A 24,828-nucleotide genomic window follows, 5' to 3' on the forward strand; every position below is an offset into this window, starting at 1 on the left:
AATTGTATGATGTGCCATCAAAAGCAACCAAGAGAAAAAAAAAGTGCAACTAGAGAAAACAGGCACATTCAGGAGGAATAATAAAACAACGGGTGACAGCAGATTTCTTGTGGGAACAATGTAAAAGAGAAGACAGTCACCTCTTCACAGTACTTGAAGCAGAAACTGACCCTTATACACATATGTTCAGATAACATGGACAGAGGTGGAAACTGACCCCTCTATAATGTGGTCAGCTGACATTGGACAGGGGTGGAAACTGACCCGTGTACAATGTGGTCAGCTGACATTGGACAGAAGTGGAAAGACCCTTCTGTGGGAAAGGAAAGTCTCTTCAGGGAGAGACTCAGGGACGACTGGATGTGCATGTCTGAACCAGTTAACCCCACTTCATGCCACCACAGGTTAACCCAAACAGAACACAGCCCTCAGCACAAAGTCCAATTACAAAACTTTCTGGAGAAAATTTAGATACAAAACCAGAACAGTGCATGGGGAAAAAAAGCTGAATAACTGGCTTTATCAAAAGTAAAAATTTGAAGGCTGGGAATGTAACTCAAGGCAGAGCACTTGCCCAGCAATCTTGGGTTTTGGGCTTGTGTGCACACGCGCACACACACACGCACACGCCTGCACGCACACACTTGCTTTCCAAGAGACACTGTTGAAAATGAAAACATAAGCCTCAGCCTGTGAGAAACACACGCAAGTCACACACAGGGTGCTGCACTTTAGACCGTGGCTGTCTCCCCAAGACCCGTTGCTAAAGGCCTGCGGTACTGTTGGGAGCTGGTGAGGCCTGCAGGAGGTAGGGCCCCAGGGGAGGAAGGGTCTGCTGGAACCCGGCCCTTTGCTCTGTCTCTTCTTCCTGGCCGCCATGAGGTAAAGACCTTCTCCAGCACTTGCTCCCTTCCATGGCAAGCTAGCTTGACGTGGGTCCAAAGCAGTGGGTCCCAGTAGCCGTGGACCAAAGTCTCTGAATAAGTCTTTCCTCCTTCTCAGTTGGTTCTCAGGTGTTTGGTCAGTGACAGCTGATTCCATATGTGGAGATACACTGATAGACAGAGTGTGCACAGAATCCTCAAGCTGAATCAAAAAAAAAAACAATCTAAATAAGAAAATTAGATTTGGTCAGTTATTTCACCAGAGAAGACGTATGAATGGCAAATACATCCAGGAAAGCACACAGGATGTCACATGGAAGGCAAATTAAACCTCAAGGAGACACCATAGCACACCTGCTGACATGACCAGACAAGACTGGCCATGCCACGGTCTGGGCATCTGGAACATTCCATCACCGCTGGGGGACCGTGGAACCATACAGCCATCCTGGATGGCCAGTGGGGGTGGCTCAGTGGCAGAGTACCTGACCAACTGACCTGGACCCGGTTCATCCCTAGCACCATTACAAAACAACCAGGGCTGAGGTTGTGGCTCAGAGGTAGAGCACTCATCTGGCACATGGCAGGCACTGGTTTCAATCCTCAGCACCACATAAATAAAGAAAGAAAAGTATTGTGTCCATTTATAAATTGCAAAAAAAAAAAAAAAAAATATATATATATATATATATATATATATATATATATATATATATATATATATATATACAGAACAAAGCAACAAAACAAACCTGAAAGCAAACACACTGGATATAGTTGGCAGTTTCTTTTTTTTTTTTTTAAAGAGAGAGTAAGAGGGGGGAGAGAGAGAGAGAGAGAGAGAGAGAATTTTTTTAATATTTATTTTTTAGTTCTCGGCGGACACAACATCTTTGTTTGTATGTGGTGCTGAGGATCGAACCCGGGCCGCACACATGCCAGGCCAGCGCGCTACCGCTTGAGCCACATCCTCAGCCCCTGGGCAGTTTCTTAAAAAGATAAATACATAGCCACTACATGACCTACCCATTCCATTCCTAGGTATTTACCTCAAAGAAACAAGAACTTGTACTCATACACGAACTTTCACACAAATTTCAAAACAGCTTCATAAGTAATAGCCAACATTTATAAATACCCCAAATGTTCACCAACATATTAATTAGTGGGAGCAAATTGTGATATATCCAACAATAGAATATTTATCATTTAAAAAATTTGATATAGGGCTTGGGTTGTAGCTTAGTGGTTGAGCGTTTGCCTTACATGTGTAAGGCACTGGGTTTGATCCTCAGCACCACATAAAAAATAAATAAATAAAACAAAGATATTGTGTCCATCTACAACTAATTTTTTTAAATTTTGATATATGCAGTAGTATGGGTGAGTCTCAAAATAATACTGTATGGCAACGTCAGGCATACTGTTCTCTTTTTTACTGTATGAACAAGCATGTGCCACTTCATAGTGACGAAAAGCAGACTTATGGTTCCCTAGGAGGGAGGAAGGAATCACAGAGGGGCACAAGAACCTTTGGGCAAAGGAGATGTCATCTCTCTGGATTATGGCAATGATTTCTGAGTATATCCATATGTCAAAGCCTAGCACATAGTACACTTTAAATATTTACAGTTTATTATGCATGATTATGCCTCAGTAAAACTATTTCAAAACAACAGGAAGAAGCCTACCCTTTGCCAAGCTTATTTATTTATTTATTTATTTATTTAGTGCCAGGGATTGAACCTAAGTGTTCTTAATCACTGAGGCACATCCCCAACCTCTTTTAATTTATTTATTTTATTTATTTTTAAAATTTTGAGACAGGGTATTGCTAGGGCCTAAGTTGCTGAGGCTGGCTTTGAACTGGAGATCCTCCTGCCTCAGCCTCCCCAGTCACTTGGGTTACAGACACGCACCACTATGCCCAGCTTTAATGAGCATTTGAGACAGCATGGAATGCATTAGTTGCTCATTGAAAGTTAGCTCTTGCTTTTGAGAGCTGTCTCAAGTTCAAGGGCTTGAAAGGGACCACATGGTTTCAGGAAAGGGCTTGGCAATCCCCCCAGGAACCTCCATCTTATCCCTTTCCTATCTGGATGGCAGGGGTCAGGACCAAGGGACCCCAGGCAGAGTGGCTTTAAGGTTGTCTTTCTCGCTGAGGAGTCCTGATGCCCTCTAGTGGTAGTCAGGGGTACAGCACTCTTTCTTGACCCACTCCCTCCTATGCAGTAGGGGACGCAGCTGCTTGGATAGGTCTGGCCATCTCTTCTTCACCCAATCACTTGGCCCACTGAGCAGGTGTCTCTGCCAGTAATGGAGGCTCCACAGTAGAGCTGAGTTGTGAACGTGGCACATTCTTCCTCCCTATGTTGAGGGAGGCCACCACCAGGAAGGTTCACAGGGCATGGGAATGAAGGAAGGGCCTTCTTCTGAAGGCTCGGTCAGCTCCACCTGACCGACAAGGTTTGTCCTCATCAAACCTGCTGCCCCTCTCTTCTCCAGCCCTTCCCACAGCTCCCCTCCCCAGCTTGGAGCGGCCTCCTGCCTCCCTTGGGCCCTGTGTTCCCTCTCCAAGGGTAGTTATCTAAAAGCCTGTGATAGATCCTGCCATCTCCTGCCCCAAGATCCCTGCAGTCTTTCCATCTCCCTGTGGGCCGTGTGGGACTTGGTTGTGTGCTCCTTCACACACACGTGGTGCCTCTGAGATGTGACCAAATGCCACTGCCCTGCCTGGCAGGACGTGGTACTGGGCCCCAGGGCCATATGGACATGAAACAGTGTGCCATGACCCAGGAAAACCAGTGCCAGGCAGCTGCAGATCCAAGTGTGGAAGATAAAGCGATGAAGATTTGTGTAAAAGCAAGAATATTCTGTGGTTTGGGGGCAGGCAAAGAGTTCTTTAAAAAATGAAGAAGTGGAGCTGGGGTTGTAGCTCAGTGGTAGAGCGCTGGCCTAGCACACGTGAGGCACTAGATTCAAACCTCAGCACCACATTAAAAAAATGAAATAAAGATATTACATAAAAAAAATGAAAAAGTACTAAGCAACAATTGTTGGCAAAAGTACTATGTTAAATTAAAAACTTCTGTTCATCAAAAGTCAACATAATTGGGCTGAGGATGTGGCTCAATGATGTTTGCCCCACATTGCCGGCCCTGGCTTCCATCCCAGCGCCCAGCACAAAGAATGTGGAACAGGAGACACTGCAAACCCACACAGACACAGAGTGGTATGGGCGCGCCACAGAAGCACGTCCACGCAGCAGCAGTGATGAAGTTTGACCCTCACAGTAACTTGATGGTGTTGCAGAGACAGATGCCCAAAGGAGGCCACAGAGCCCCTGCCCTGTGATTGGGGGATGTGTCAGCACACTGACTGGGGACTCCCTGGGCAGAACCTTCTACGGCTCACCCAGGGCTCCTGAAAAAGCTCCAGAATGTTCACAGCAGTCATGCCTGCACAGCCGCCAGCTGGGACACCTCATCCTCAGGCAGACAGCCACACGGCAGATGTGCACATGGCCAGCCCTCGCTGGGCGCTCCACTGCAGCCCCTTCTGGCATGGCTGCCTCCTGAACCATGAGTAGCCTGGAGGTGGGGAGCAGATTCGAAGCTTGGTGGGGTAGGGTCCTCTCACAGCTCCAGCCAGGCTAGACTGGCCTGCCCCAGGCAGCTGGTGAGAGGCAGAAAGTTTGAGGTCCATTTTTGGAATATAGTATTTAGTTTCAGACTAAATAGAGACCCAATTGTAGCCATTTTAAACCACAGCCCTTCTTTCGACTACCCCAATGTCAAAAGTAGCTAGTTGCATAGATTGTAACCGCAAGGCACTCCTATCAGTGCAAGGGTACAGCACTACATTAGGGATAAAAGCAGGTGGGCTGCCCACCCAGGTGTGCCTGTTCAGTGCCACACCCTTCTGCAGAAGTCTGCCTTGCCACCCACTTCCCAGCACCTCCTGCAGGCACACACACTCAGATCAAAGAGCCAACCCTCCACCTGGCCTGCCATCAGCTTCCTGCCGGACCCTGCAGCCTCTTGGCTCATCGAGGCCTTGGGCTCCTCTGGGCACTCCTGCTCCATCTCCTAGAACATGCTGCTTGTGAATGAGCTTGTTTCCTGTCTGTTCAGATGCATGTTGTCTGGCTCCCCTGCTTTTCCTCTTGTCCTCTGACTTGGGTCCTGTCTGAGAATGGCCACCAATCCTGCCCTAGAGAACCTGGAGGGTGCCCCTGCTCTGCAGCTGAAGCAGGATTAAGGATAGGGTCACATGACCCAACTCTGCCACTGACTTTGTGGCTGTGTGCACATTACTCACCCTCTCTGTGCCTCATAACCTTCAGGAATAAGGGTCATCCTGATTCCCCTCTCAGAATGGATGAGTTTCAGAGAAGTGTTCAGGGGCTTGCAAAGATTCTGTATTGCCCTGCCAGACTCTTCCTGAGGAAAAGGCCACCCCATCCTGGGTCTGTCCACAAGAGTTGAGTCAGGAATGAAACCACTTTGTACCCCCAGCCCTCCCGGACCTTCTCTGAGGCCCATTATGGGAGGCCTCCACAGAGAGCAAAGAATGCCCCCACCTGCTCTCAAGTCCACCATCAGGTTCAGCAGTGCCTCGGGGGAGACTCTGTGATCCCAGGAGGTAGGCCAGGGAGGCACAGTCCTGCCCTGGGTGGTGAGGGTTCATCTAAAAAGCTGGGCGGGAGACACTCTGGGGGCAGGGTACACATGGGCCTGAGGCTTGTGGTAAGATGGAGGTGCGGGCAGCCTCCTGCCTGGGAGAGGGAGGCCTGTGCAGGGCTGGTCACTGGTCAGCATTCTCTGGCCAGAGTCTTCTGTGACCTTTGCTGGCACCAACTCTGGGTCTGGATCTGCACCAGGACGACGTCCATCATGTAACTGAAGGCTCCTCAAATGCCATCTATTTGTGGCCTGAGCCCTGACTGGCACAAGTCATGTGTGCACAGGGATGAGGTATTTTGGGCAGTAGGTGTGGAGCCTGCAGGGAGAGCATAGCACCATGCTGCCCTGGAATGGGCTGTGTGAACTCCCAGTTCCACTGCCCGGCTGGCTGCCTAGATCAGGTAGGATGTGATCAGCCCCACATTCCTGTCCAAGGCTCCCATTAGCAGACAGCCCCCAGGCCAGAGAGGAGGGCTTGAGTCAGTGGGCAGAAAGAAACTGTACTCTGGTCTCCAGACAGCTTTGGCTCAGGACTGTCCCAGCCAGTGACCTCCTTTCCTCTGGGTCTGGCAGAGTCTCACCAAGAGCCTAAGAGCAGCCCCCATGGAGGCAGAGGCTGGCTCTCACCAGCTAAGGTGAACTCAGCCAGGGGTGCAGATCCTGAGGATAACGTGAGGGGGCCATTGGGGGTCAGGGACTCAGCTCTGCTCTGTAACATCCAGCCCAAGGTTTTCCTGCTGACCCCTGAGCCAGCTCTGACCTTGGTGAGCTCAGAGGAATCTTGTCCCAGCCAAAGCTGGTGAAGGTCATTGCCCTAGACTGGTCACCTCCTGGACACTGCAGCCTCCAGTCTATGACCTGCTGCCAACTAGAGCATGCTGCGACCGCCCAGGGCTGACCACCTCCAGGGGCCCTAATTCCTGGCCGGTTGTCCTGGTGCAGTCTGCTCTGAGGGAGCAGAGGCAGTCAGGAGGTCAGAAAGGCTGCTGAGCAGGGGTCAGGGCTGCTGGGGGTGGGGGGAAGGCAAATGCCATGAATCCAGGGTCATGTTTGATTGCAGGACAGTGGCAGTGTGTTGTGATAAAGTTACCATTTAGAGATGATTAGGAGACAAGGCAAGTGGGAGCCGAGGAATTTTTTAATTCAGAAAAAAGGGTTTTGCTTTCTTTCAGGGTGTAGATGGTGTACCAGGGAGATGTGCGGCATCCCTGGGGTGGGTGGGTTGGTAGCCAGGTGCGCAGGTTGGTGCCCAGAGCCTGGACCTGTGAAGACTCCACTCGGCCCCAAGTTCTGCTGCCTCTCCAGCGCCTCTGTTGACCCATGATGGACAACTTCCAGTACAGCGTCCAGCTCAGTGACCAGGACTGGGCTGAGTTCTCTGCCACTGCTGATGAGTGTGGTCTCCTGCAGGCTGGTCTAGCTTCTGGAGATGAGCTCTTGTCCAGTGACATTGACCAAGGGGACAGCAGTGGCAGCAGCCCCCCTGGGCCCCCACCCCTTCTTACTGGGCAGCTTGCTCCCAGGAGGAGGGGCTGTCAGAGCTGTGAAGAGGAGGATGCCGTGGCCACAGGACAGCTGGTCAGAAGGTCTCAGGGTGAGCCTGTCCTGGCTCTGGGACATGGTCAGCAGGCAGCCGGCACGTCCGCACAGTCAGAAGCTCTTCTGTCCCTTGGCTCAGGTGCTGCCCCTCCCGGTCAGTGCTCAGTCCTCCCACGGTCAGCAGCTTCCAGAGAGGAGATGCAGAGGCTCCTGCAGGGCCCGGCCCCCAGCCCCCCTGGTGAGCCCCCTCGGAGTCCCGAGTCTCCTGGCTTCAGCCCCACCTCCCAGAAACCCCCCGACAGCCCTGGAGCCCCAGCACAGAGCCCTGGGCGCAAGAAGAGACGTACTGTGGGTGTAAAGGGGGGAGGGCGCTCAGGAGCCCCAGGCCCTGCTGTTGCCCATCTGGGCTCCCTGCTGCCCACTGAGATCAGGCCTGAGGAGGGCACTGGCCTGGCTGGGTCCAGGGGCAAGGGGTTTGTGGCTGGGGCAGCAAAGCTGACAGCATGAGCCCAGCAGGACACACTGGATCCAGGCTCTGCAGGTGCTCCGGAGCTGAGTGTTCGTCCCCCTGAGCATGTTGCCAGTCCAGGGCCAGGCTGGGGTCTGTGCACACCTGTGCCTGTCACTGAGCAAGGTACAGACCAGATCAGAATAACTCCTAGAGCTGAGCTACACACGGTATCCATATCTGCTCAGGAAACTCATCCAAATGTCTCCCTGGCTAAGCCAGATGTGGCTCTGTCTACACCTGCCTCCAAGCCTCAAATTAACATGGGTCTGTCTATACCTGCTTGCAAGATTCAGCCCAACATGAATCTGTGTATGCTTGACTCTGAGCCTCAACCTGATGTGGCTTTCTCTGCACCTGCCTCCAAACCTCAGTCTGACATGGCTTCATCTACACCTGCCTCTGAGCCTCCTCCCAAAGTGGGTCTGTCTATGTCTGTCTCTGAGTCTCAACCCAATGTGGCTTTGTCTGTGCCTGCCTCCAAACCTCAGTCTGATGTGACTTTGTCTACACCTGCATGCAAGCCTCAACCCAACATGGCTTCATCTACATCTCCCTCTGAAAGTCTACCCAACATGGATTTGTCTACACCTGCCCCCAAACTCCAACCTGATGAGGCTTTATCTACACCTGCCTCCAAGCCTCAACCTGACACGGCCATGTCTACATCTGCCTCTGAGCCTCAGTAGGTCCAGATTGGATCTACACCTGTCTCCACACCAAGAGTCTGTGTGGACCTGCATGCAGCAGTGGTGGATTCCTCTACTCTTGGCTCTGTGGCCCTGCCGTGCACAGCTCTGCCGCACTCTGTTTCCAAGGCTGAGTCTGAAGCACCTGTATCCATACCTGACCCCAGAGCCAGTGCTGCTGAGCCCTCCTGGGCCCCTGTCCCCCAAGCAGGGTCTGACACTGTGGGGACAGAGGTGATTGTTCCTCCTGGGGGACCCCAAGAGAAGCCCAGAGAGCAGCCCTCTGAAGGGACCCCAGGACCCCCTGAGGGCGAGCCCCTGCAGGGCCCCATGCAGGCTCCCAAGAGGAAGAAGGTACGATTTTCTATGGCAGTGCCCAGACTGGAGAAGCCAAGGTCAGCAGGGGCCGAGGGCCCACCCTCACCAGTCACACCCCGGCCCTCAGCCCTCAGAATGGCAATGGGGGGCCATGAGGGGTCTGCAGCCTGGAACGCTGTGACAGTCGGGCCCCGGCCCCCGCAGCCGCGGATCCTCAAGCACCTGCCGCCCCCTGCCCCTTCTGCTTCAGTGAGGCCTGGGCTGGGCAGCAGCTTTGCAGTGACCCTCCCAGAGGCCTATGAGTTCTTCTTTTGTGACACCATTGAAGAGGAGGATGAAAGCGTGGCAGAGGAGTGAGCCAGCCAGGCCCTAGGTGAAGTCCAGTGGCCGGACACATGCGAGTTCTTCTTCTGGGATTTTCAGGGCCAGATGTCCCGGCATCAGGGGTGCTGTTCCCCAGCTGCAGCCCTGCCCCCGAGGGTCGAGGCTGTGCCAGTGGCACCCCCTGGTGACCTGGTGCCCATTTCTATCCCTGAGGCCTACGAACACTTCCTTGAGGATGGGTTTGGGGGTGTGCTGCCATCCCTTCTCCAGCTGCGGGCCTCAGAGCACCCCAGGGAAGCGGGGCCCAGGATCTCGTCTGAGCCCAGCCCAGCCACAGTGGAACAACTCAGCCTGGTGGTCATGCGGGCAGGTGCATTCTGCTTAAGCCCGAAGTCCATCCAGGTCTAGGAACACACTGTCCAGGGAGCCCAGCCAGAAGGGCTATGGGGGTGGGGATGGAGCCCAATCTTCGGTCATCAGCCTCTGGGTGGGGGGGCCTTAGGAACCTGTTGGGAGGTCAAGCAAGCTCCAGGAATCCCAGGACATGGTCCACATGGGGCGGCTGAGGCCAGGCACCATGGCCATTCAGGGTCTGACCTGAGTCCAGGCCCAAATGCCAGGGAAGCCCATCTCTAAATCACCACTAGCAGGATAGGTGCTGGGGGTGCTCTGACTTGGGCCTTAGTGAGGCAGGTGATGGCAGCACAGGTGATTCTTAGGACTGGTGTGTCTAGGGTACACATGTCCCAGGGTGGACATGTCCTGGCAGGCGTGCCCAGGGCAGATGTGTTCAGGGCACAAGTGTCAGGGTGGACATGTCCTGGCAGGCGTGTCTCAGGGTGCAGCAGTCAAGCTCTGGTGTACTTCTCTCTCCTAGGGGAGCTCTGCAGTCCCCTGGCCTCACCTCCCTTCAGTCAGAATGACATGTGTCTGGTGTTTGTGGCTTTTGCCACCTGGGCAGTGAGAACGTCAGATCTACATACCCCGGATGCTTGGAAAACAGGTGTGGGGCTCTGGGGGCAGAGGGAGTTTGTGCCTAGGAGTCAGAAGGAGGGGCTTCCTTTTTCAGCCTCACCTGGGCCCCTAGGGAGGAGGTGTGCACGGGGGGAGGAGGTATGCGCTGGAGGCACAGGTTCTCCCCAACTCTGCTTCTCCCCTGCTGACCGGCTTCCACCCCATTGCTCTGTCCTGCTGGCCTTGTCCTACCCTCTGAGGACTGAGTCATGTGATCAGAAGGGGATGACTGGCAGGAGCCAGCACCAGGAGACCTTGTGCTTCTCTTTCAGTCTTGCTGGCCAACCTTGGCACCATCTCTGCCATCCGCTACTTCTGCAGGCGTGTGAGGCGTGGGCGCACTCCCAGCCGCAGCTGTAGCCGCAGCCCAAGTCCCACCTCCTAGCAGCCAGACCTGGACCACGAAGACACAGGACAGGAGACAAGCATGGTGCCAGGAGGTGCTGCCCTCCTCCTTGCCCTCTGACCCCTGTCTTCCAGGGCGTCCAGGAGAGAGCCAGTGTCTGTGGGGCTGGCTCCCTTGGACTCCACCTGAGGCCCAGCCAGGGGCTGAGGCCGCTCCCCTCCCCTTGGAGGAAGGAAATTTGGAATTATGGGTGGGTAGGGACTGAGCAGGGAACTAGTTAATAGGGTATTGAATTAGCAAATGAAAAGCACAGGGCATCCAGTTAAATTTGAATTTCAGACATGCAATATTTGGGATAAATTTACACTAAGAAATTATTGTTGATGATCTGAGATCTAACTTAACAGGGCATTGTGTTTCATCTGGTTATAGGTTGGGGGGAAGTGGCAGGAGAAGATACTGGAATTAGGAGTGGCAGAGAGGGGCAAGGAGTGCTGGGTTTGGGTGGGGTCAGGACAGGGATGCTAGAGGCCATAGGAGCTAGGGGCATGTTCTGGGGCATCTGCCCTACTCACAAGAGCCTCTTGAACCCTGAGCCCCAAAGGACGTGGTCAAGGTAGTGGTGGTGGGTAGACCTGGGCAGACACCCAGACACCTCCAGTGGTTGCTGCAGCCCCTGTGGTGGGGAGTCTATGGGGCAGGACCTTGGCTCCTCTGAGGAGACCTGGATGAGGATTCAGGGAGAACCTGGTGGCCTCACCCATGAGGACTTGGCTTGGAATTGTCCCTGGTCCCATGGGTCAGCTGGTGTGGAGGTCAAGGCTGAGAGAGTCAGAGATGGGGTGGGAAGGTGAGTGGGGCCGGAGGTGGCAGAGCAGTGGCAGGGGGTCTGCCCAGGGCAGTGTGCACAGGGTCTTCAGGATGGTGGGAGATTCCTGGTTCCTTGGTGGAGGACACAGGTAGACAGCACCAATAAAATCTCCTCTCTCTTCCTTGTTTATGGCATCAGTGTCTGACTAGCCCCATCCATACACCCAAGCACTGACCCCCACCCCTGCCCACTTTGAGGGACACCTTTATGCCTCTGCCTGTGCTGGTTCACACCTTGAGACCTAGGAGCCTCATGCTCCAACCTCACACACTCAGACCCTGCCAACCTGACCTAGCCCTCTGTCCTGCACATCCATGTGGCCCCCAACTTCCAGGTTAAGTTCCCTCCCTGAGGGCAGAGCTGCAGATGGCATCTGCAGATGTTCAGCACCTCCCTGAAGACCCTTGCTGGGTTGTGGTCAGCCACACAGCCAGGGTGTCCCCAGGGATGAGGCGCCTATTCTTAGCTATTCCAGCTTCTACCCATCTGCCCTCAGGTCCTGGATACTCCTTTGACTTGCTGGGGTCAGACCCACGCTGGGGATTTGACATGGGTCAAAACATTAGGTGACTGCAGGTCCCTCTCCAGGGTCAGAACTGAACAGATGTGGTTCTGACAAGCAGCCCTGGCCAGGGGCCATCAGATCCACTGCATGAGCCCCCCCCTCTGCCTCAAGCCTTCTGAGCCGTGGCCATTTCTGGTGGGAGGAAGATGAAGTCTTGTCACCATCGGGTGGGGAGGGCAGAGACCCATCAGCCTGCAGGAAGCTACATCCTGGTTTGTACTTATCCCCAGGGAGGCAGGAACCCCACTCACCTGAGGGAGGTGGCAGAGGGGTGGGTGACACTTCCCTGGCAGGGGAGACCTGGGAACCCCAAACCACAAGTCTGAGAGCAGGGCAGATCCCTGGGAAGGGAGCATAAAGATCAGCCTAGAACCTGCCACAGCCCTCCCATCCTTGTCTCCTGGTCCTGCTTGCCCCACATTCTCCTATTTCTCTCTCTCTCCTGCTCCCTCCAAGTTCTAGGTCTGCCCAGCACCCTTTGGGCCCAGGGACTGGGCCTCCTCACTCCTCCTCCTGCAGTGGGGGCTGCTACTCACCAGCTGAGGGGAATCTGGGGGCTGTGGACCCCGGTCCTTGATGGGACCCCGGTGTCCCTGAGCAGCTCGGGACTGCAGGGCTCCTTTCTTGGAGACCAAATGAGGAGCTGGGGGGCCAGGAGAGCTGGAGAGTCCAGAGCAGGGACCAGTGACAGGCACAGACACAGGGACCAAGGGAAATGGGCTGCAAGGCTCTGGTCCAGGTGAGCTTCGCACTGCACTGAGGAACTGCCAGGAGAATGGGGGTAACGTGAGGCCCTGGGTGAGGGCCACCAGGGAGCACAGGGGTTCCCGCCCCGGGCACCCCCTTAGTCTCCCATCATAGCCTGAGCAAACCTCAGGTTTTGGCCTCTCCCTGACTTCAGGCTGTGGCACATTCAGCCCTGTCACCAGCAGGCAACTGACCTCATCCAGGCCCCTGATATCTGCGATCCTGCGATGGGAAGTGGCAGGTGGGTTGTAGGGATCAGCATACAGCGGGGAGTGTGGTGCCTCCAGGGGCTGCTCTGGGGCCTCTGGGCCACACTCCAGGCCCAGCCTGCCCACCTGAACGAAGGTGTAGAAGAGGCAGTCCTTGAGTTAGAAGTAGCAGAACCTCTCTCTGCATGAAAGAGGCCTCGGGACCTGCAGGCCCAGCCAGGCTGAGAGACCAGGCCAGGGAGGCAGGGCAGGAGGGAAAGCCACCCTGCAGGGCTGGGCCACCTTGGTCAGGTGCAGATGCATGTGTGGTGGTACGGCAGGACCAGGCAGCTCCCCTCGGGCCTGGCCCCTGGACCGGCTGCTGCGCCTCAGATCTGCTCTCCATTGGACAATGCTGGCACAGTCAGTTTCAGAATTGGGCTGGCCCTGTGGGGGACCAAAACCTTCCAGAAAGTTCTCTTGGCCCTTCCCACTCAATTCTCTGAGGCCCCATGGCACTCCCTCCAGTCTAAGTCCCCCCAACCCAGGAACCAGGGTCCAGGCTCAGGTTGACGAGGCGTGGGAACCAGTCTCCCAGGCACACAGAAGCCTCATGCTTCCTACCCCTCTTCCTCAGCCATTCCCCCAGGTACTCACAGGTGCAGGCTGGGTAGGAGCAGGGCAGCCTGCAGTGGACAGCACTGAGGACTCAGGGAGGGAGTGGCTGGTGTGCTTGGAGGTGGGCACTGGGCACCCTGAATCCCAGCTGGTCCGTCCATCAGAGGAAAGTGAGCCTCGGACACCACCTGTGACCTGGGCAGTCAGGGGATGAGCTGGGTGGCCAATCCCTCTCCCCACCCACCTATGTCTGGACCCACCCCTCTATCCCCAGGGCCTGAGCCAAGGTCCTTCTGCTGCCCCTCACCTGTGTGGGCCCCTGCAGGCCTGGGAAGCTCTCAGGGTTGAGCAGCAGGGGGGCCCCATCCTGTCTGGAAACCGTCTGGAGGCAGAGCAGCCAGTGGCGGTAATCTTCATGACTGGCACACACCACCCGGATGGTATGGATGAATCGGCCTGTACACAGACTCCATGAGGTGGGGCCTGGCAGCACAGGTGTACCCCACAGAGTCCCCATAAAGAGCTGGGCTGGCCACCAGGCTCACTCCCCTTCCCCCTGGTGCCAAGGCAGGGGCGGAGTCTGGGTCAGAACGGACCTGAGATCAGGAACGAGCAGGTCTGCTTCTCTTCCAGGTTGATGTGGATGGCAGTGAGTGGCAACTCCCCCTGTGGGCAGTGAGTGAGGCCTATGCCTTCCTGGGAGCAGCTCCAGCCCCTGCCTGGCCCCATCCCCCAGTCTTCCAGAGCTGGGCTGGGCACCCAGACAGTCCAGCACCAAGGCCAGTTCCCTGAGGAAGTAGGGCAGCTAAAGTCTCTCCTGGGGACATCATCACCCAGGTCTGCTCACCAACTCACATAGCAGATGGGGAATGACCCCCAGGCAGGGAAGCCCCTGTGTGTCTCCTAAGTGTACACCAGTGACGTGCTCACTGGCATGTATGCACACTCCCATCAGGCAGCAGAGCACATACCAATGACTCCCAGGAGGGTCCCACCTCATGCCACCTGCCCAAGGGCGATGATCTGGCTGGTGGCTGAGGGCCCTTCAGGATGAGGAAGGTGCTCCAGGGAGGAACTCTTTCACCTCAGAGCTGAGATCAGGCTGACCAGGCAGTGAGCCAGATGGGTGGAGCCCTGTGCTCTGTCCCAACAGGCCTTGATATACAGGTTCTCCCCGAGTTGCCGCCCCCACTACACACAGCATGCCTCCCTGGGCAGGTCCACCCTGGGGAGGGCCCACCTTAAAGGCAATCCCATCTGGTTCCTCAGAGAAGATGGCCAGGGATGTTGGGTACAGGACCAGGAGCCAATCCCATTGCTCCTGCAAGGGGTCAAAAGATAGCATGGGTAGGGCTGGGCACCATGGGCTGTCCCACCTCCCCCTTTACCCTGCCCACATCCTCTCCACCTGTGAAGGCAGGTGCTGCAGCTTGACCCTTGAGGCACAGATGGCACTGCCCACAGATTCACGCCCAGATGCCCTCCACAGCCAGGTCAGACGGCACTGCAGGGACCAGGGGAGCTCATCCCCTGAGGGGCCCTGTGGAGGAGGCCATCAGGGTAGGCTGGCAGAGAAAGAGGGGGGAGGGGCTTGCAGGTTCCTGACACTGACCTGCGGGGGCACAGAGTGGCAGTGCCGCAGTCCCCCGACAAGGGCCATCTGCTTTTCCAAGTGGTAGAGCCAGCAGCGGAGCTCATCTTCACTGGGACAGAGAACGAGGAGTGGGGCGGGCAGTGGTCCTGGGGGTGGAGGAGCAGTGTGGGCTGAGGTGGGCCCAAGCTTGGAGCCCCAGAGTCCAAGCACAGGCCCCTCTCCAAGGGATCTGTGCAGATTGATCCATGGCCCTGGCTGGGAGGCACCCTTCTAGGAGGCCAGTGTCCTTCACATACCTGTGATCTGGAAGCCATGCTCTCCAGTCTCCTCAAGGGGGCAGATGCTCAACTCCACCAGCGGCAACAGCCCCTGCCAGAGAACAGGTAGTAGCAGTTGCAGGAACTCTCAGGGGCCTTTCCCCCACCCTTGCCCAGGCCCCTTACCTGGAATGTGAGTCCTGCAGAACTGTGAGCCTGGAAGTAGAGGTGGGAAGGGAACAGCTCCAAGTAGCAGTCATTGGTATCCTGGGGAGAGCAGATGCCCATCTGAGGGACTGGGGCAGACAGGATGGTGGGGTATGGGTCCCTGAGCATGCCCCCCAGCCCCCACCTGGCTGTGCTGGAACCACAGCTGGACCTTGGCATAGTGTACCACCTTGCCCAGGTTCCTCACGGGCACCTTCCGCCGCCCCTTCTTGAACACACTCAGGATGGGATGCTCCAAGTTCTCCGGCTGATTCTCCAGGCCTGGAAAGTCCTAGGGGAGTAGGGCTTGGGGACTGGCCAGATAGGGCCAGCAACCCCAATCCATTACTCAGCCACCCATATAGTCCTGATCTGTCCATGCCAGGCCACACAACACACACAGGCAGATGCACACAGCCTGTATACATGGAATGGTGGCAGAATACACAATATGCACACAATACAGCTCCCCAGTCCATGCTACCTGGTCTAGCAGTGACAGAGAAGTTGGGACTTGGTGGAGTCAACCCTTAGCTTCACCACCTCCTGGTTCTGCAGCTCTATTTTGTTTGTTCAATCTCTCCAGACTTTTCAAAGGAGTTTTGGGGTGTCTGGGTGAGATAGTGCATAAAACCCTGCCTTTTACCAGTAAACTGGTAAATGTTTAATACCTGATTCTATAAGCAAAAACAGACAAAAAAAAAAAGCAAAAACCCGAGCCCTAATCTGTAATATACACCAATTTCCTTGGTGTAATATTCGCACTGCAGCCTGCCTGGATACCAACATGGGTTCTGAGTGCTCAAGTGCTAGTTGCTCTAGCATACCGAGCATGGGCCTCAGTCTCTCACACAAAAACGGCAATGACTAAGGGTTCTCTGCGACCTGCCCCTCCACTCTTCCTCCCTCTCTTTCTCTCAAATCAGGCACATGTCTGAATCAGGCTGTTCCCTTGGCTGGGGCCACTCAGCACTGACTCTCCACATCACAACCTTGGGGCCTTTGCTCAGCTCTCACCTTCTCCCTGGCTGCACACTCTTCTAAAATTCCAGCCTTTCCTGTTCTAGTTGGCTGCCTTAGCACAGTCGACTTACTCTATTTCTACTTAGTCATCCTGTCTATCTGCCACTGCTGAGTCTCCAGGGCCTGGAACGTGCTGCGGGGGGGGGGGGGGTCAATGTATTATGCTGAAGGGAAGGAAGAAGGGCCAATGTCTACATAGCACTTAGGTAGTCCTGGCAGAGAGTTTGTTCTCTACCAATGGGGGCTTTGATATCAGAGCCAGGGTCAGATAGGAGTCAGGTGCTAAGGGACTGGAGAGGACTGTGACCTACTAGCTTAGGGGCAAATTCTGTTGGGGGTCACATTTGGGTCACCTGCAGGGCTGCTGTGTCCTGGCCAAGCCAAGCTGCCCCTTGGGCAAGCCTAGGAATGTGAACAGACAGATCAGAGTTCCCCCCGCTTCTCTGCCTCTGGGTGGGGCCTTCTGCACCCACACGCAGTGTGGGAAGATTCCAGATGACACTCTCGAAAAAATAGACCATGAATCCGTAAGGGCTATGCCACTGGTCCTGGGGCCTAGGTCAGCCTTGGGGCCCGGGCAGGACAGTTAGGAACTGCAGTAGGGATGGAAGCATGGATGCTGTCCAAGCCTGGCCAGGGCCCTCCCTGGCCCCTATCTCCCAAGGCTCAAGGGGTCTTGACCCTTTTCCAAGGGAGGACCACTAGGGGCACCATGCCTCATGGGACTCCCTCCAGGGTCACACTGCCTATCCTGGGCTGAACAGAGAGAGTCAGGGTCTGAGATGTAGCCCCTTCTCTGAGGCAGCATACTTTCTGAAGCCAGCAGCTGACTACAAGAGCCCTGAGACCTTAGACAGGGGACAGGGGATGACACGGGGTCCCAGCCTGGTGGGACAGTGAGAAAGGTAGGCTCTGGGAGCCCATGCCAGCTGCTTCAGTCCTGACCCAGAGTCCGCGCCCCCACTTCCAGCATAAGATCCGTGGGCAGGGTCCCACAGGAGGGAGCTTCAGTCTAGGTTCTGCCCAAACCAGTGCCAGCTGTTGGGGAAAGAGGCTAGGTCTCCTCTACTCAGGCAGTCCATCGTCCCACAGGGGCACCCTCAGTTCCTTCAGGAGAAGTAGCCTAACAAGTGCTTAGTGGTCACTTCCTTTCTGTGCTGGGGCAGGAGGCACCAGCATAGGTAGGATTGCAGTGGGAGGTGGATATCTGGGAGCACTTTCCTGCGAGACCCTGAAGGAGAAACTAAGGCCTGCAGTAGGTGACCAGCTGGCTCTCTGTCGCCTGAAACCCTTAACTTTCTCAAGCGACATCACCCAAAGAACTGCAACATAGATGCAACCAGTTAGCTGGAGATCTAACCTGGCACCGCCTACCCCTGAGAAGCGTGTCGAAGCTTCAGAGGCCCCGCCCAAAGGCCAGGCGCAGGGCTCACCACTGACTCAGTCCCAGTCTGGGTTTCGTTCTAGGCCAGACTTTCAGCGGATGAGCTGCCTGGTTGGGTATTCCTGGGCAAGTGTCCCCTTTGGGCCCAGCCCTAGACTGGAGGAGAGGACCCCAGGAAGGAAAAGGGATGGGGAGAGACCAGGCCTAAGAACTGCTTGGCCTAGGTAAAGAGGCTTTGGGGACTCTGATGGCCTGGACAGGCAGTACCTTTGCCATCCCCCATCAGACACAACTTGGTACAGCCTCACCTCCTGCTGCCGAGCCACCCTGCAGGGTCATGGGGGCCTCAACCCCAGCTACTACCTGCTGAGACAGGAAGCCCCATCATAGCCGCCATCTGCGTACAGGAGCCCGTGCAGGGCAGCTATGCCCAGGCAGCTGCGCCGCGTGCCCATGGACACCTCAGGTTGCCATGTGTTGGTCACAGGGTCATACGATTCCACAGTAGCCAGGTCTGAGGTCCTATCATAGCTAGGAGAGGGGTCCACTACTGGTCAAGGAAGGCCTAGCAAGCATGTGCCAAGCCCCGGACCCAAGCCTGGCCTCTATGCTTACCCGCCCACAGCATACAGCCGGATTCCTACAGCAGCCACTCCCACTTGGGCCCGGCGTGTGGACATGGAAGCTACTACGTGCCAGCGGTCAGTTCGAGTGTCATATGCTTCACAGTTGCCATGGATGGCAAAAAGACTCCCGCCACCTAGGAAAGGGGAGGTGACAGGATAGGAGGAGAGGCACTGGGAGGCAACCAGTGGGAGTCTAGCATAGCCTGAGAGCAAGAGTATTGGGACTCTGGGGGTGGATCACACTCCACAGGGCCTTGAGAGACCCTGGATGGAGGAGGAGGGAGCAGGTCAAGACCTGACCAATGTGGTGGGCTGGGCTTGTGTTGGGTATGGCCAGGGCAGGGGTGTCAGAGGAAGGGGCCGGATGGGCATACCCACGGCAAAGAGCACAGGGCCGGCATCCTCACAGTGCTGGGGCCGTGTGCGGCTGGTACCCAGTACACCTCTCTGCTCAGGCAGCAGGTGGAACTTGAGGGCCTCAATGAGCAGATCCTTGCAGTCAGGGTGATTCCTCACCAGGTTCTCAGCATCCATGTGGCCCAGCAGGAAGTCGCGGCTCATCAAGGGCAGTCGCACACACTTCATCAGCTGGGGCAGGAGTGCCAAGGTCAGGGGACCCTCAGGCACATTTGCCTCAGGGCTGAGACCCTGGCTCAGATGCCTGTACCACCTGTACGATGGGTTCTTGAGACAGATGCCTGCACTGCCCCCATGGTGTCCCTGAACGGGAGAGGCCAGGGACTCCATGAGGCACACCCAGGCTTCAGCCACCATGGTCCCTCCCCAACACCACAAGGGGTCCCGAGGCCTGGCCTTACTCTTGGAACGTGCTGCCTCCGAGTGTCCACGTCATGTTTGACCCAGCTCAGGACAGCACGGTAGACATCTTCTTCTGAAGGTATATTTAGGCTGTCACTAGAGACCAATTCCAGCACCTGGGGATAGGGGTCCTCAGGCATGAGATCTGGGGAGGGTCCTGCGAGACCAGGGAGCCCCCTGAAGGTATCTGGGAGGGAGGGTCTGGAGGTGGTGGTGGGGTCAGTGTTTCTACAGGAAGGGGCCCAGCAGGGTCAGGAGCTGTGGATTGGTTCCTGGGGGCCTAGATCCCAAATAGTCTTGGGGACATGGAACCAGGACTGGGGTTTAGGAGCAGAGGCTGTTAAGGATGAGATGAGATGAAGAGTCCAAGGCAAAGACCTGGGTAGAGCCAGGAGATGGGAACAGGGTTGGGGGTGCCCAGGCGACAGGTCACAGGGTGGGCATGGGTCAGAAGCTTGGAATGAGGCCTGGGGAACAGAGAGCAAGGGGTGAAGGAGGGTGCTGGGGTGGGAAGGGGCAGGGTGTGAGTTGGGCCCTGTGGGCAGGTTACCTGCTTCAGCGGCAACAGCATGAACTCCTCGGTCTTGGCCACGTCCACAAAGTGCTGCAGCACATACCTGTGTGCTGCATTGAGCAGGTCACTGCAGGAGTGCGTATCGGCAAAGCCCCGGATGCCCAGGCAGTTGGAGGGGTCCAGCTGACTCAGCAGGAACTTGCAGCAGGCATCCCGGACGCCGTTCAGCTGCAGCAGGCTGGCAGCTGGGAGCAACGTCTGTGGAACATGGAGATGGGGTCTGGTGGGAGGTGCCCAGGCTGTGAAAGTAACTGGAGGGTTTGGGGAGAGGCCTGTGAGGGGCCAGGGCATGGGGAGACCTGGCAGGAGGCACACTGCCTCACCTGTACGTTGCCCTCGCCTACTACAATCTCAGCCGTATATGCAAACTGCACCAGTTGGTCCAAGGCCTGAGGGTCAATGTCATGCAGTGTCACATGAGTCTGGCGGCTCTCACTCATCTCATCTGTGGGGACAGTAGTCAGGCTGGTACCTGTCCCGGGAGAGCTGCAGAGAGCCCCCAAGTGCCACCCAGACTGTGGTACTTGCTTGTGAACATGGCATGGAAGTAGGGGCTACAGGAGGCCAGCAGCACCTTGTGTGCACGGATCTCCTTGGCGGCCACATGCAGGATGATGTCACATAGGAGGCCACGCTGCCGCATTGGGCTCATGGCTACGAAGGCATCATGGTAGTGCCGCTTGGAGTTGTGGGCCACACTGTGGCCCTCGCGGCTCAGTAGCTGCATGGCACCTTCCATGGGGGCCTGCCTGGGCCACGCTCCCTCTGCCTCTGGGCTGCAGGTGGGCAGGGCCAGGTCAGGGTTAGCCCTGTAGGGGGCTGCTCACCCACCTCCTCTGTACCACCAGACTTCTGGGTATGGCCAGGGCAGCCAAGTCAGCCATCTGTCCAGCAGTCCAGTGGCCATAACGTCTGCATCAAGGCCCACCTAGTAATGCTGCCCGCCTGGAGCAAGACCTCCCCTCCTGTACAGGGAGCTACCCTGGAGCCAGACCAGACTCTCTTCTAAGCCTACTCCCACTGGGGGATCATCCAGACACTGCTGCCCTGACTGTCCAGCTTCCTCTGCCCACCTCCCTTCTCAGCTACTAAGTTCACCCATCTCTTGTTCCCCTTGAGAGACAGGTATCCTCGACCCTTCTAAGGATAGGGCTCCTGCCTTGCCAGCCACCCTTCCCATCCCTCAGCAGTACTGGGAATGTGGGAGGTGTACGCAGGGAACCGGCCAATGCCTGCTTTAAAGCAGACCCCTGGCCCCCGGTACAGCAGGTGGACCTCCCGTTGTGGAGGAATTCAAGGGCAGGCAAGGGGCTTAGGGCCTCTCTTTCCTGGCCCCCCCGCAGCACTCAGGACTTCCCAGAACCGCTGCCGTGGCCTAAGGACCGAGGGGCTCGGACTTCACACGACCCAGGCCTGTGGCAGCCTCTCGGGCAACGCCGTTCTCCCGAGTCCCCCGGTCCCTCCGTCGGTCCTCGGCGCCGCCCGCTCTCCGCCCTACTCACGCCTGCGGCTGCGGCGGCGGCGCCTCGGGCCCGGGGCCCCGGGCTGCCGTTCTCCGGGCTCTGCGTCCTGCCGGCTGGGTGCTCGCCGCGCGGCTGCATCAGCTCAACCACCGAACTGCCGCCGTGAAGGGCGCAGGACAAACGAGAGCGACTGCTGGAAGGAGGCTCAGCAGCGGTGGGCCCTCAGCGTCGCGCGCCTCCCCGGCTGCAGACAAGGTTTCTCGGCGCCGCCCGCCCCATCTCTCGCGCTCCCACCTGAAGCCATGAGGGTGCGAACGCGCCCTCCCGCCTGGAAGCCACCGGCTACTCAGCGGAGAATCGCAGAGCCAGCCACAGGGCGGGGCTCGGCCGGGGGTGGGGCCGACCCGGAAGTAGTGCTGTAGCGCACGGCTTTCTGGGGCCGGAAGTGTGGCGCACGAGGCGGGCTCGGCGTCATGGCGGAGGCGAGGAGCAGCAGGAGGTAAGTCTGCCGTGTTCCTTGCGGGAGCCTGTGCTCTGGCCTGTCCTCACCTCTTTCGAAGGCTGGGGCTAGTGGGCTGGTGCCTTGTGACCCTCCATGACCCGCAGGCGCCTGGCGGAGCTGACGGTGGACGAATTCCTGGCCTCAGGCTTGGACTCTGAGTCCGAGTCCGAGTCCGAGGGCTCCCCGGAGGCGGCGACGCGGGAGCGGGAGTCACGCGGATGTGGAGCTGCGCGGCGTCTGGAGCCCGTCAGGGTCCCCGCGGCACGGTAAGCCGGCGCGCCTGGGTGGCTTGCTGTGCCAGCCTTCTTCCGGGTGGGGCAGGCGTTGGCGGGTGACGCAGAGTTGCGTTTCTGACCCAGTAGAGTTCGGTGTGGGGCGGACCCTTCTGTAGCGCGCAGGGGGCGGTCAGGAACCACGCGAGGGGCCGGAGGGAGGTTGAGCGGAGAGCCGGGCCGGCTCCGTGCCTGCAGACCCAGCCACTGGGAAGGCTGAGGCAGGAGAGCCCAAGTTTGAGGCCAGCCTGGGCAATTATCAACACCCTGTCTCAAAGCAGAAAGGGCTGGGGATGTAGCTCCGAAGAAGAGCGCTTACCTAGCGCTTGAGGAGCCCTGGAGTCAGTCTCCAGTGTCCTAACTACAGTAACAAAGTGGATGCCAAGTGGCCAAACTTGGGAGGGCGACAGCCTGAGTTTTGAGTGACAGCCCGAAGGGGTAGGCTGTGTGGACCGTACAGCAGGAACGGAGAAGGTCTTGAAGTGGGAACCCATGAGGAAGGGGTGACTGGTAGGAGAAGTGGGAAAGTAGTTGAAGATGCACCCAGAGGGTGGGTGATGAGGAATCAGGTTAGATCACCCAGTAAAATGGGAAGTTTCCTCAGAGCGAGAGCTGTGAAGCAACATCCTGTGACATTTTTTAAAAAAGGGAAAAGGTCACTCCGGTTTCTGTGCCAAAAAGTATCATAGGTGAGGAGGGTGGGAATGGAGAGGCCATTATGGTGATTGAGAGTTGAGAGATGTGGTGGTTTGCAAGGAGACTTTGGTGGTTTTGAAGATGTTGTTGATGAGTTATAGGGACAGGTCTTTTGTGGGGACTGCATGGTGCCAGCACAGCAAGTCTGGGGAGAGCACAGGTTGAGTGTCTGTGTGCTAGAGGTTAAAGCAATGGGGAGAGGCTTCTGGGTACAGGAGTCCAGAAGAGAGTTATGTTTTCTGAAAACTTAACATTGTGGGAAACCTCCTGCTTGTTGATGGCTGCTGTGCAGGGAGCAGAATAACCTTGTGGTCTCTCTGAGGAGGCCCACAAGTGGCTATGTGGACAAGAAGCCAACCTCCTGCTGGTTTTTCACTGGCTTACTGACTCCTGCCTTCTCAGTAGGCATAAAGGCAGTGCCTCTGAGCACAAGGACCAGCTCTCTCCGCTGAAGGAAAAAGATCCAGAATTCTACAAGTTCTTGCAAGACAATGACCAGAGCCTGCTAAATTTAGTGGCTCAGACAGCTCTAAGGAGGAAGAGGAGCAGTTTCACTCCTTGCCAGGTGCACTGGAGGTGAGGACAGCACAGGCCTGTCCATCAGGGCACCTGTGGCTTCTACACCCTCCCCCAGCATGACTCTTCTGTGCTGGGGGAGGGTGTACAGAAGGTCACCTGGGTTCATGGGTCACCACTGGGCTGGGTAGAGAGTACAGGGAAGGTCTCCTGGGGGTCATGGGTCTCCAAATGAGCCAAGGGACAGCACTGGACTGGGCAGGGAGTGCACAGAAGGTCACCTGGGGTTATGGGTAACCACTGGGCTGGGCAGGGAGTGCAGAGGAGGTCTCCTGGGGGCCATGGGACAGAACTGGGCTGGGTAGGGAGTGCAGAGGAGGTCTCCAAATGAGCCAAAGGACAACACAGGGCTGGGCAGGGAGTGTAGAGGAGGTCTCCAAATGAGGCATGGTGTATCTGGTGTAGGAAGCAAGCAAAGATGACGGAGGAGAGGATGGGGACAGAGTTCCTGGAGGACCTCAGCGGAAGAAGAATGAGTCTGTTCCTGTGACCCTGGCCATGATGGAGAAATGGAAGCAGTCTGCAAAGGTGAGAAGAAGGAGTGTGGTCTGAGCAGCTGGACCCCGCCATGTGACAGCACTGGACTGGGCAGGGAGAACACAGGAGGTCTCCTGAGGGCCATGGGACAACACTGGGCTGGGCAGGGAGTACAGAGGAGGTCTCCTGGGGGCCATGGGACAGCACTGGGCTGGGCAGGGAGTGCACAGGATGTCTCCTGGGGGCCATGGGACAGCACTGGGCTGGGTAGGGAGTGCAGATGAGGTCTCCTGCAGGCCATGGGTAAGCACTGGGCTGGGCAGAGAGTACAGAGGAGGTCTCCTGGGGGCCATGGGACAGCACTGGGCTGGGCAGGGAGTGCACAGAAGGTCACCTGGGGTCATGGCTCATTACAGGGCTGGGCAGGGAGGGCAGAGGAGGTCTCCTGGGGGCCATGGAACAGCACTGGAATGCGCAGGAAGTGCAGAGGAGGTCTCCAGGGGGCCATGGGACAGCACTGGTATGGGCACAGAGTACAGAGGAGGTCTCCTGGGAGCCATGGGGAAGCACTGGGCTGGGCAGGGAGTGCAGAGTAGGTATCCAAATGAGCCATGGGACAGCACTGGGCTGGGCAGGGAATGCACAGAAGGTCACCTGGGGTCATAGGTCACGACTGGGCTGGGCAGGGAGTGCAGAGGTCTCCTGGGGGCCATGGGACAAAACTAGGCTTGGCAGGCAGTGCAGAGGAGGTCTCCAAATGAGCCATGGGACAGCACTGGGCTGAGCAGGGAGTACAAGGCAGGTCCCCTGGGGGCCATGGGACAGCGCTGGGCTGGGCAGGGAGTGCAGAGGAGGTCTCCTGGGGGCCATGGGACTGCAATGGGCTGGGCAGGGAGTGTACAGAAGGTCACCTGGGGAAATGGGTCACCACTGGGCTGGGTAGAGAGTGCAGAGAAGGTCTCCTGGGGGTCATGGGTCACCACTGGGCTGGGCTGAGAGTGCACAGAAGGTCATTGGTGTCATGGGTCACTACTGGGCTGGGTAGAGAGTGCAGAGAAGGTC

At 56.9% G+C, this 24,828-nt stretch overlaps 2 protein-coding genes and 1 pseudogene across 2 annotated transcripts; 1 reads left to right on the forward strand and 2 right to left on the reverse strand.

Annotated features, from left to right (window-relative positions):
• Positions 1-6,549: 6,549 nt before the first annotated feature.
• LOC143639977 (PGC-1 and ERR-induced regulator in muscle protein 1-like) lies at positions 6,550-10,690 on the forward strand. Its single transcript, XM_077107981.1, is given in 4 exon segments — positions 6,550-7,609; positions 7,805-9,317; positions 9,825-9,950; positions 10,234-10,690. Coding segments are annotated over 4 exon segments (2,469 nt in total). The 5' UTR covers positions 6,550-6,892; the 3' UTR covers positions 10,347-10,690.
• Positions 10,691-11,141: 451 nt separating this feature from the next.
• On the reverse strand, positions 11,142-18,037 carry LOC143639978 (pleckstrin homology domain-containing family N member 1-like). The gene is made up of 15 exons (XM_077107982.1): positions 18,029-18,037; positions 15,500-15,646; positions 15,334-15,414; positions 15,187-15,259; positions 14,909-15,036; positions 14,705-14,836; positions 14,537-14,617; positions 13,893-13,962; positions 13,604-13,752; positions 13,336-13,491; positions 12,982-13,119; positions 12,685-12,825; positions 12,280-12,507; positions 11,995-12,043; positions 11,142-11,249 (listed from the first exon to the last, which is right to left on the reverse strand). The coding sequence occupies exons 1-15, from the start codon at positions 18,035-18,037 to the stop codon at positions 11,224-11,226; spliced, it is 1,608 nt and encodes a 535-aa protein (XP_076964097.1). The 3' UTR covers positions 11,142-11,223.
• An 83-nt stretch (positions 18,038-18,120) lies between these two features.
• On the reverse strand, positions 18,121-21,381 carry LOC143639979 (kelch-like protein 17; annotated as a pseudogene).
• Positions 21,382-24,828: the final 3,447 nt, after the last annotated feature.

Source organism: Callospermophilus lateralis, unplaced genomic scaffold (genome assembly GCF_048772815.1).
Source record: "Callospermophilus lateralis isolate mCalLat2 unplaced genomic scaffold, mCalLat2.hap1 Scaffold_103, whole genome shotgun sequence".
In the NCBI taxonomy this organism is placed as follows: Eukaryota; Metazoa; Chordata; class Mammalia; order Rodentia; family Sciuridae; genus Callospermophilus; species Callospermophilus lateralis.

Excerpts from the sequence above, each read along its gene's own strand:
- LOC143639978 (XM_077107982.1), bottom strand. Across the intron at positions 15,037-15,186 it reads GCATGGCTTCCAGATCACAG|GACCACTGCCCGCCCCACTC; the intron begins GTATGTGAAGGA and ends CTCCACCCCCAG. Across the intron at positions 14,837-14,908 it reads GCCACTCTGTGCCCCCGCAG|GGCCCCTCAGGGGATGAGCT; the intron begins GTCAGTGTCAGG and ends CCTCCTCCACAG.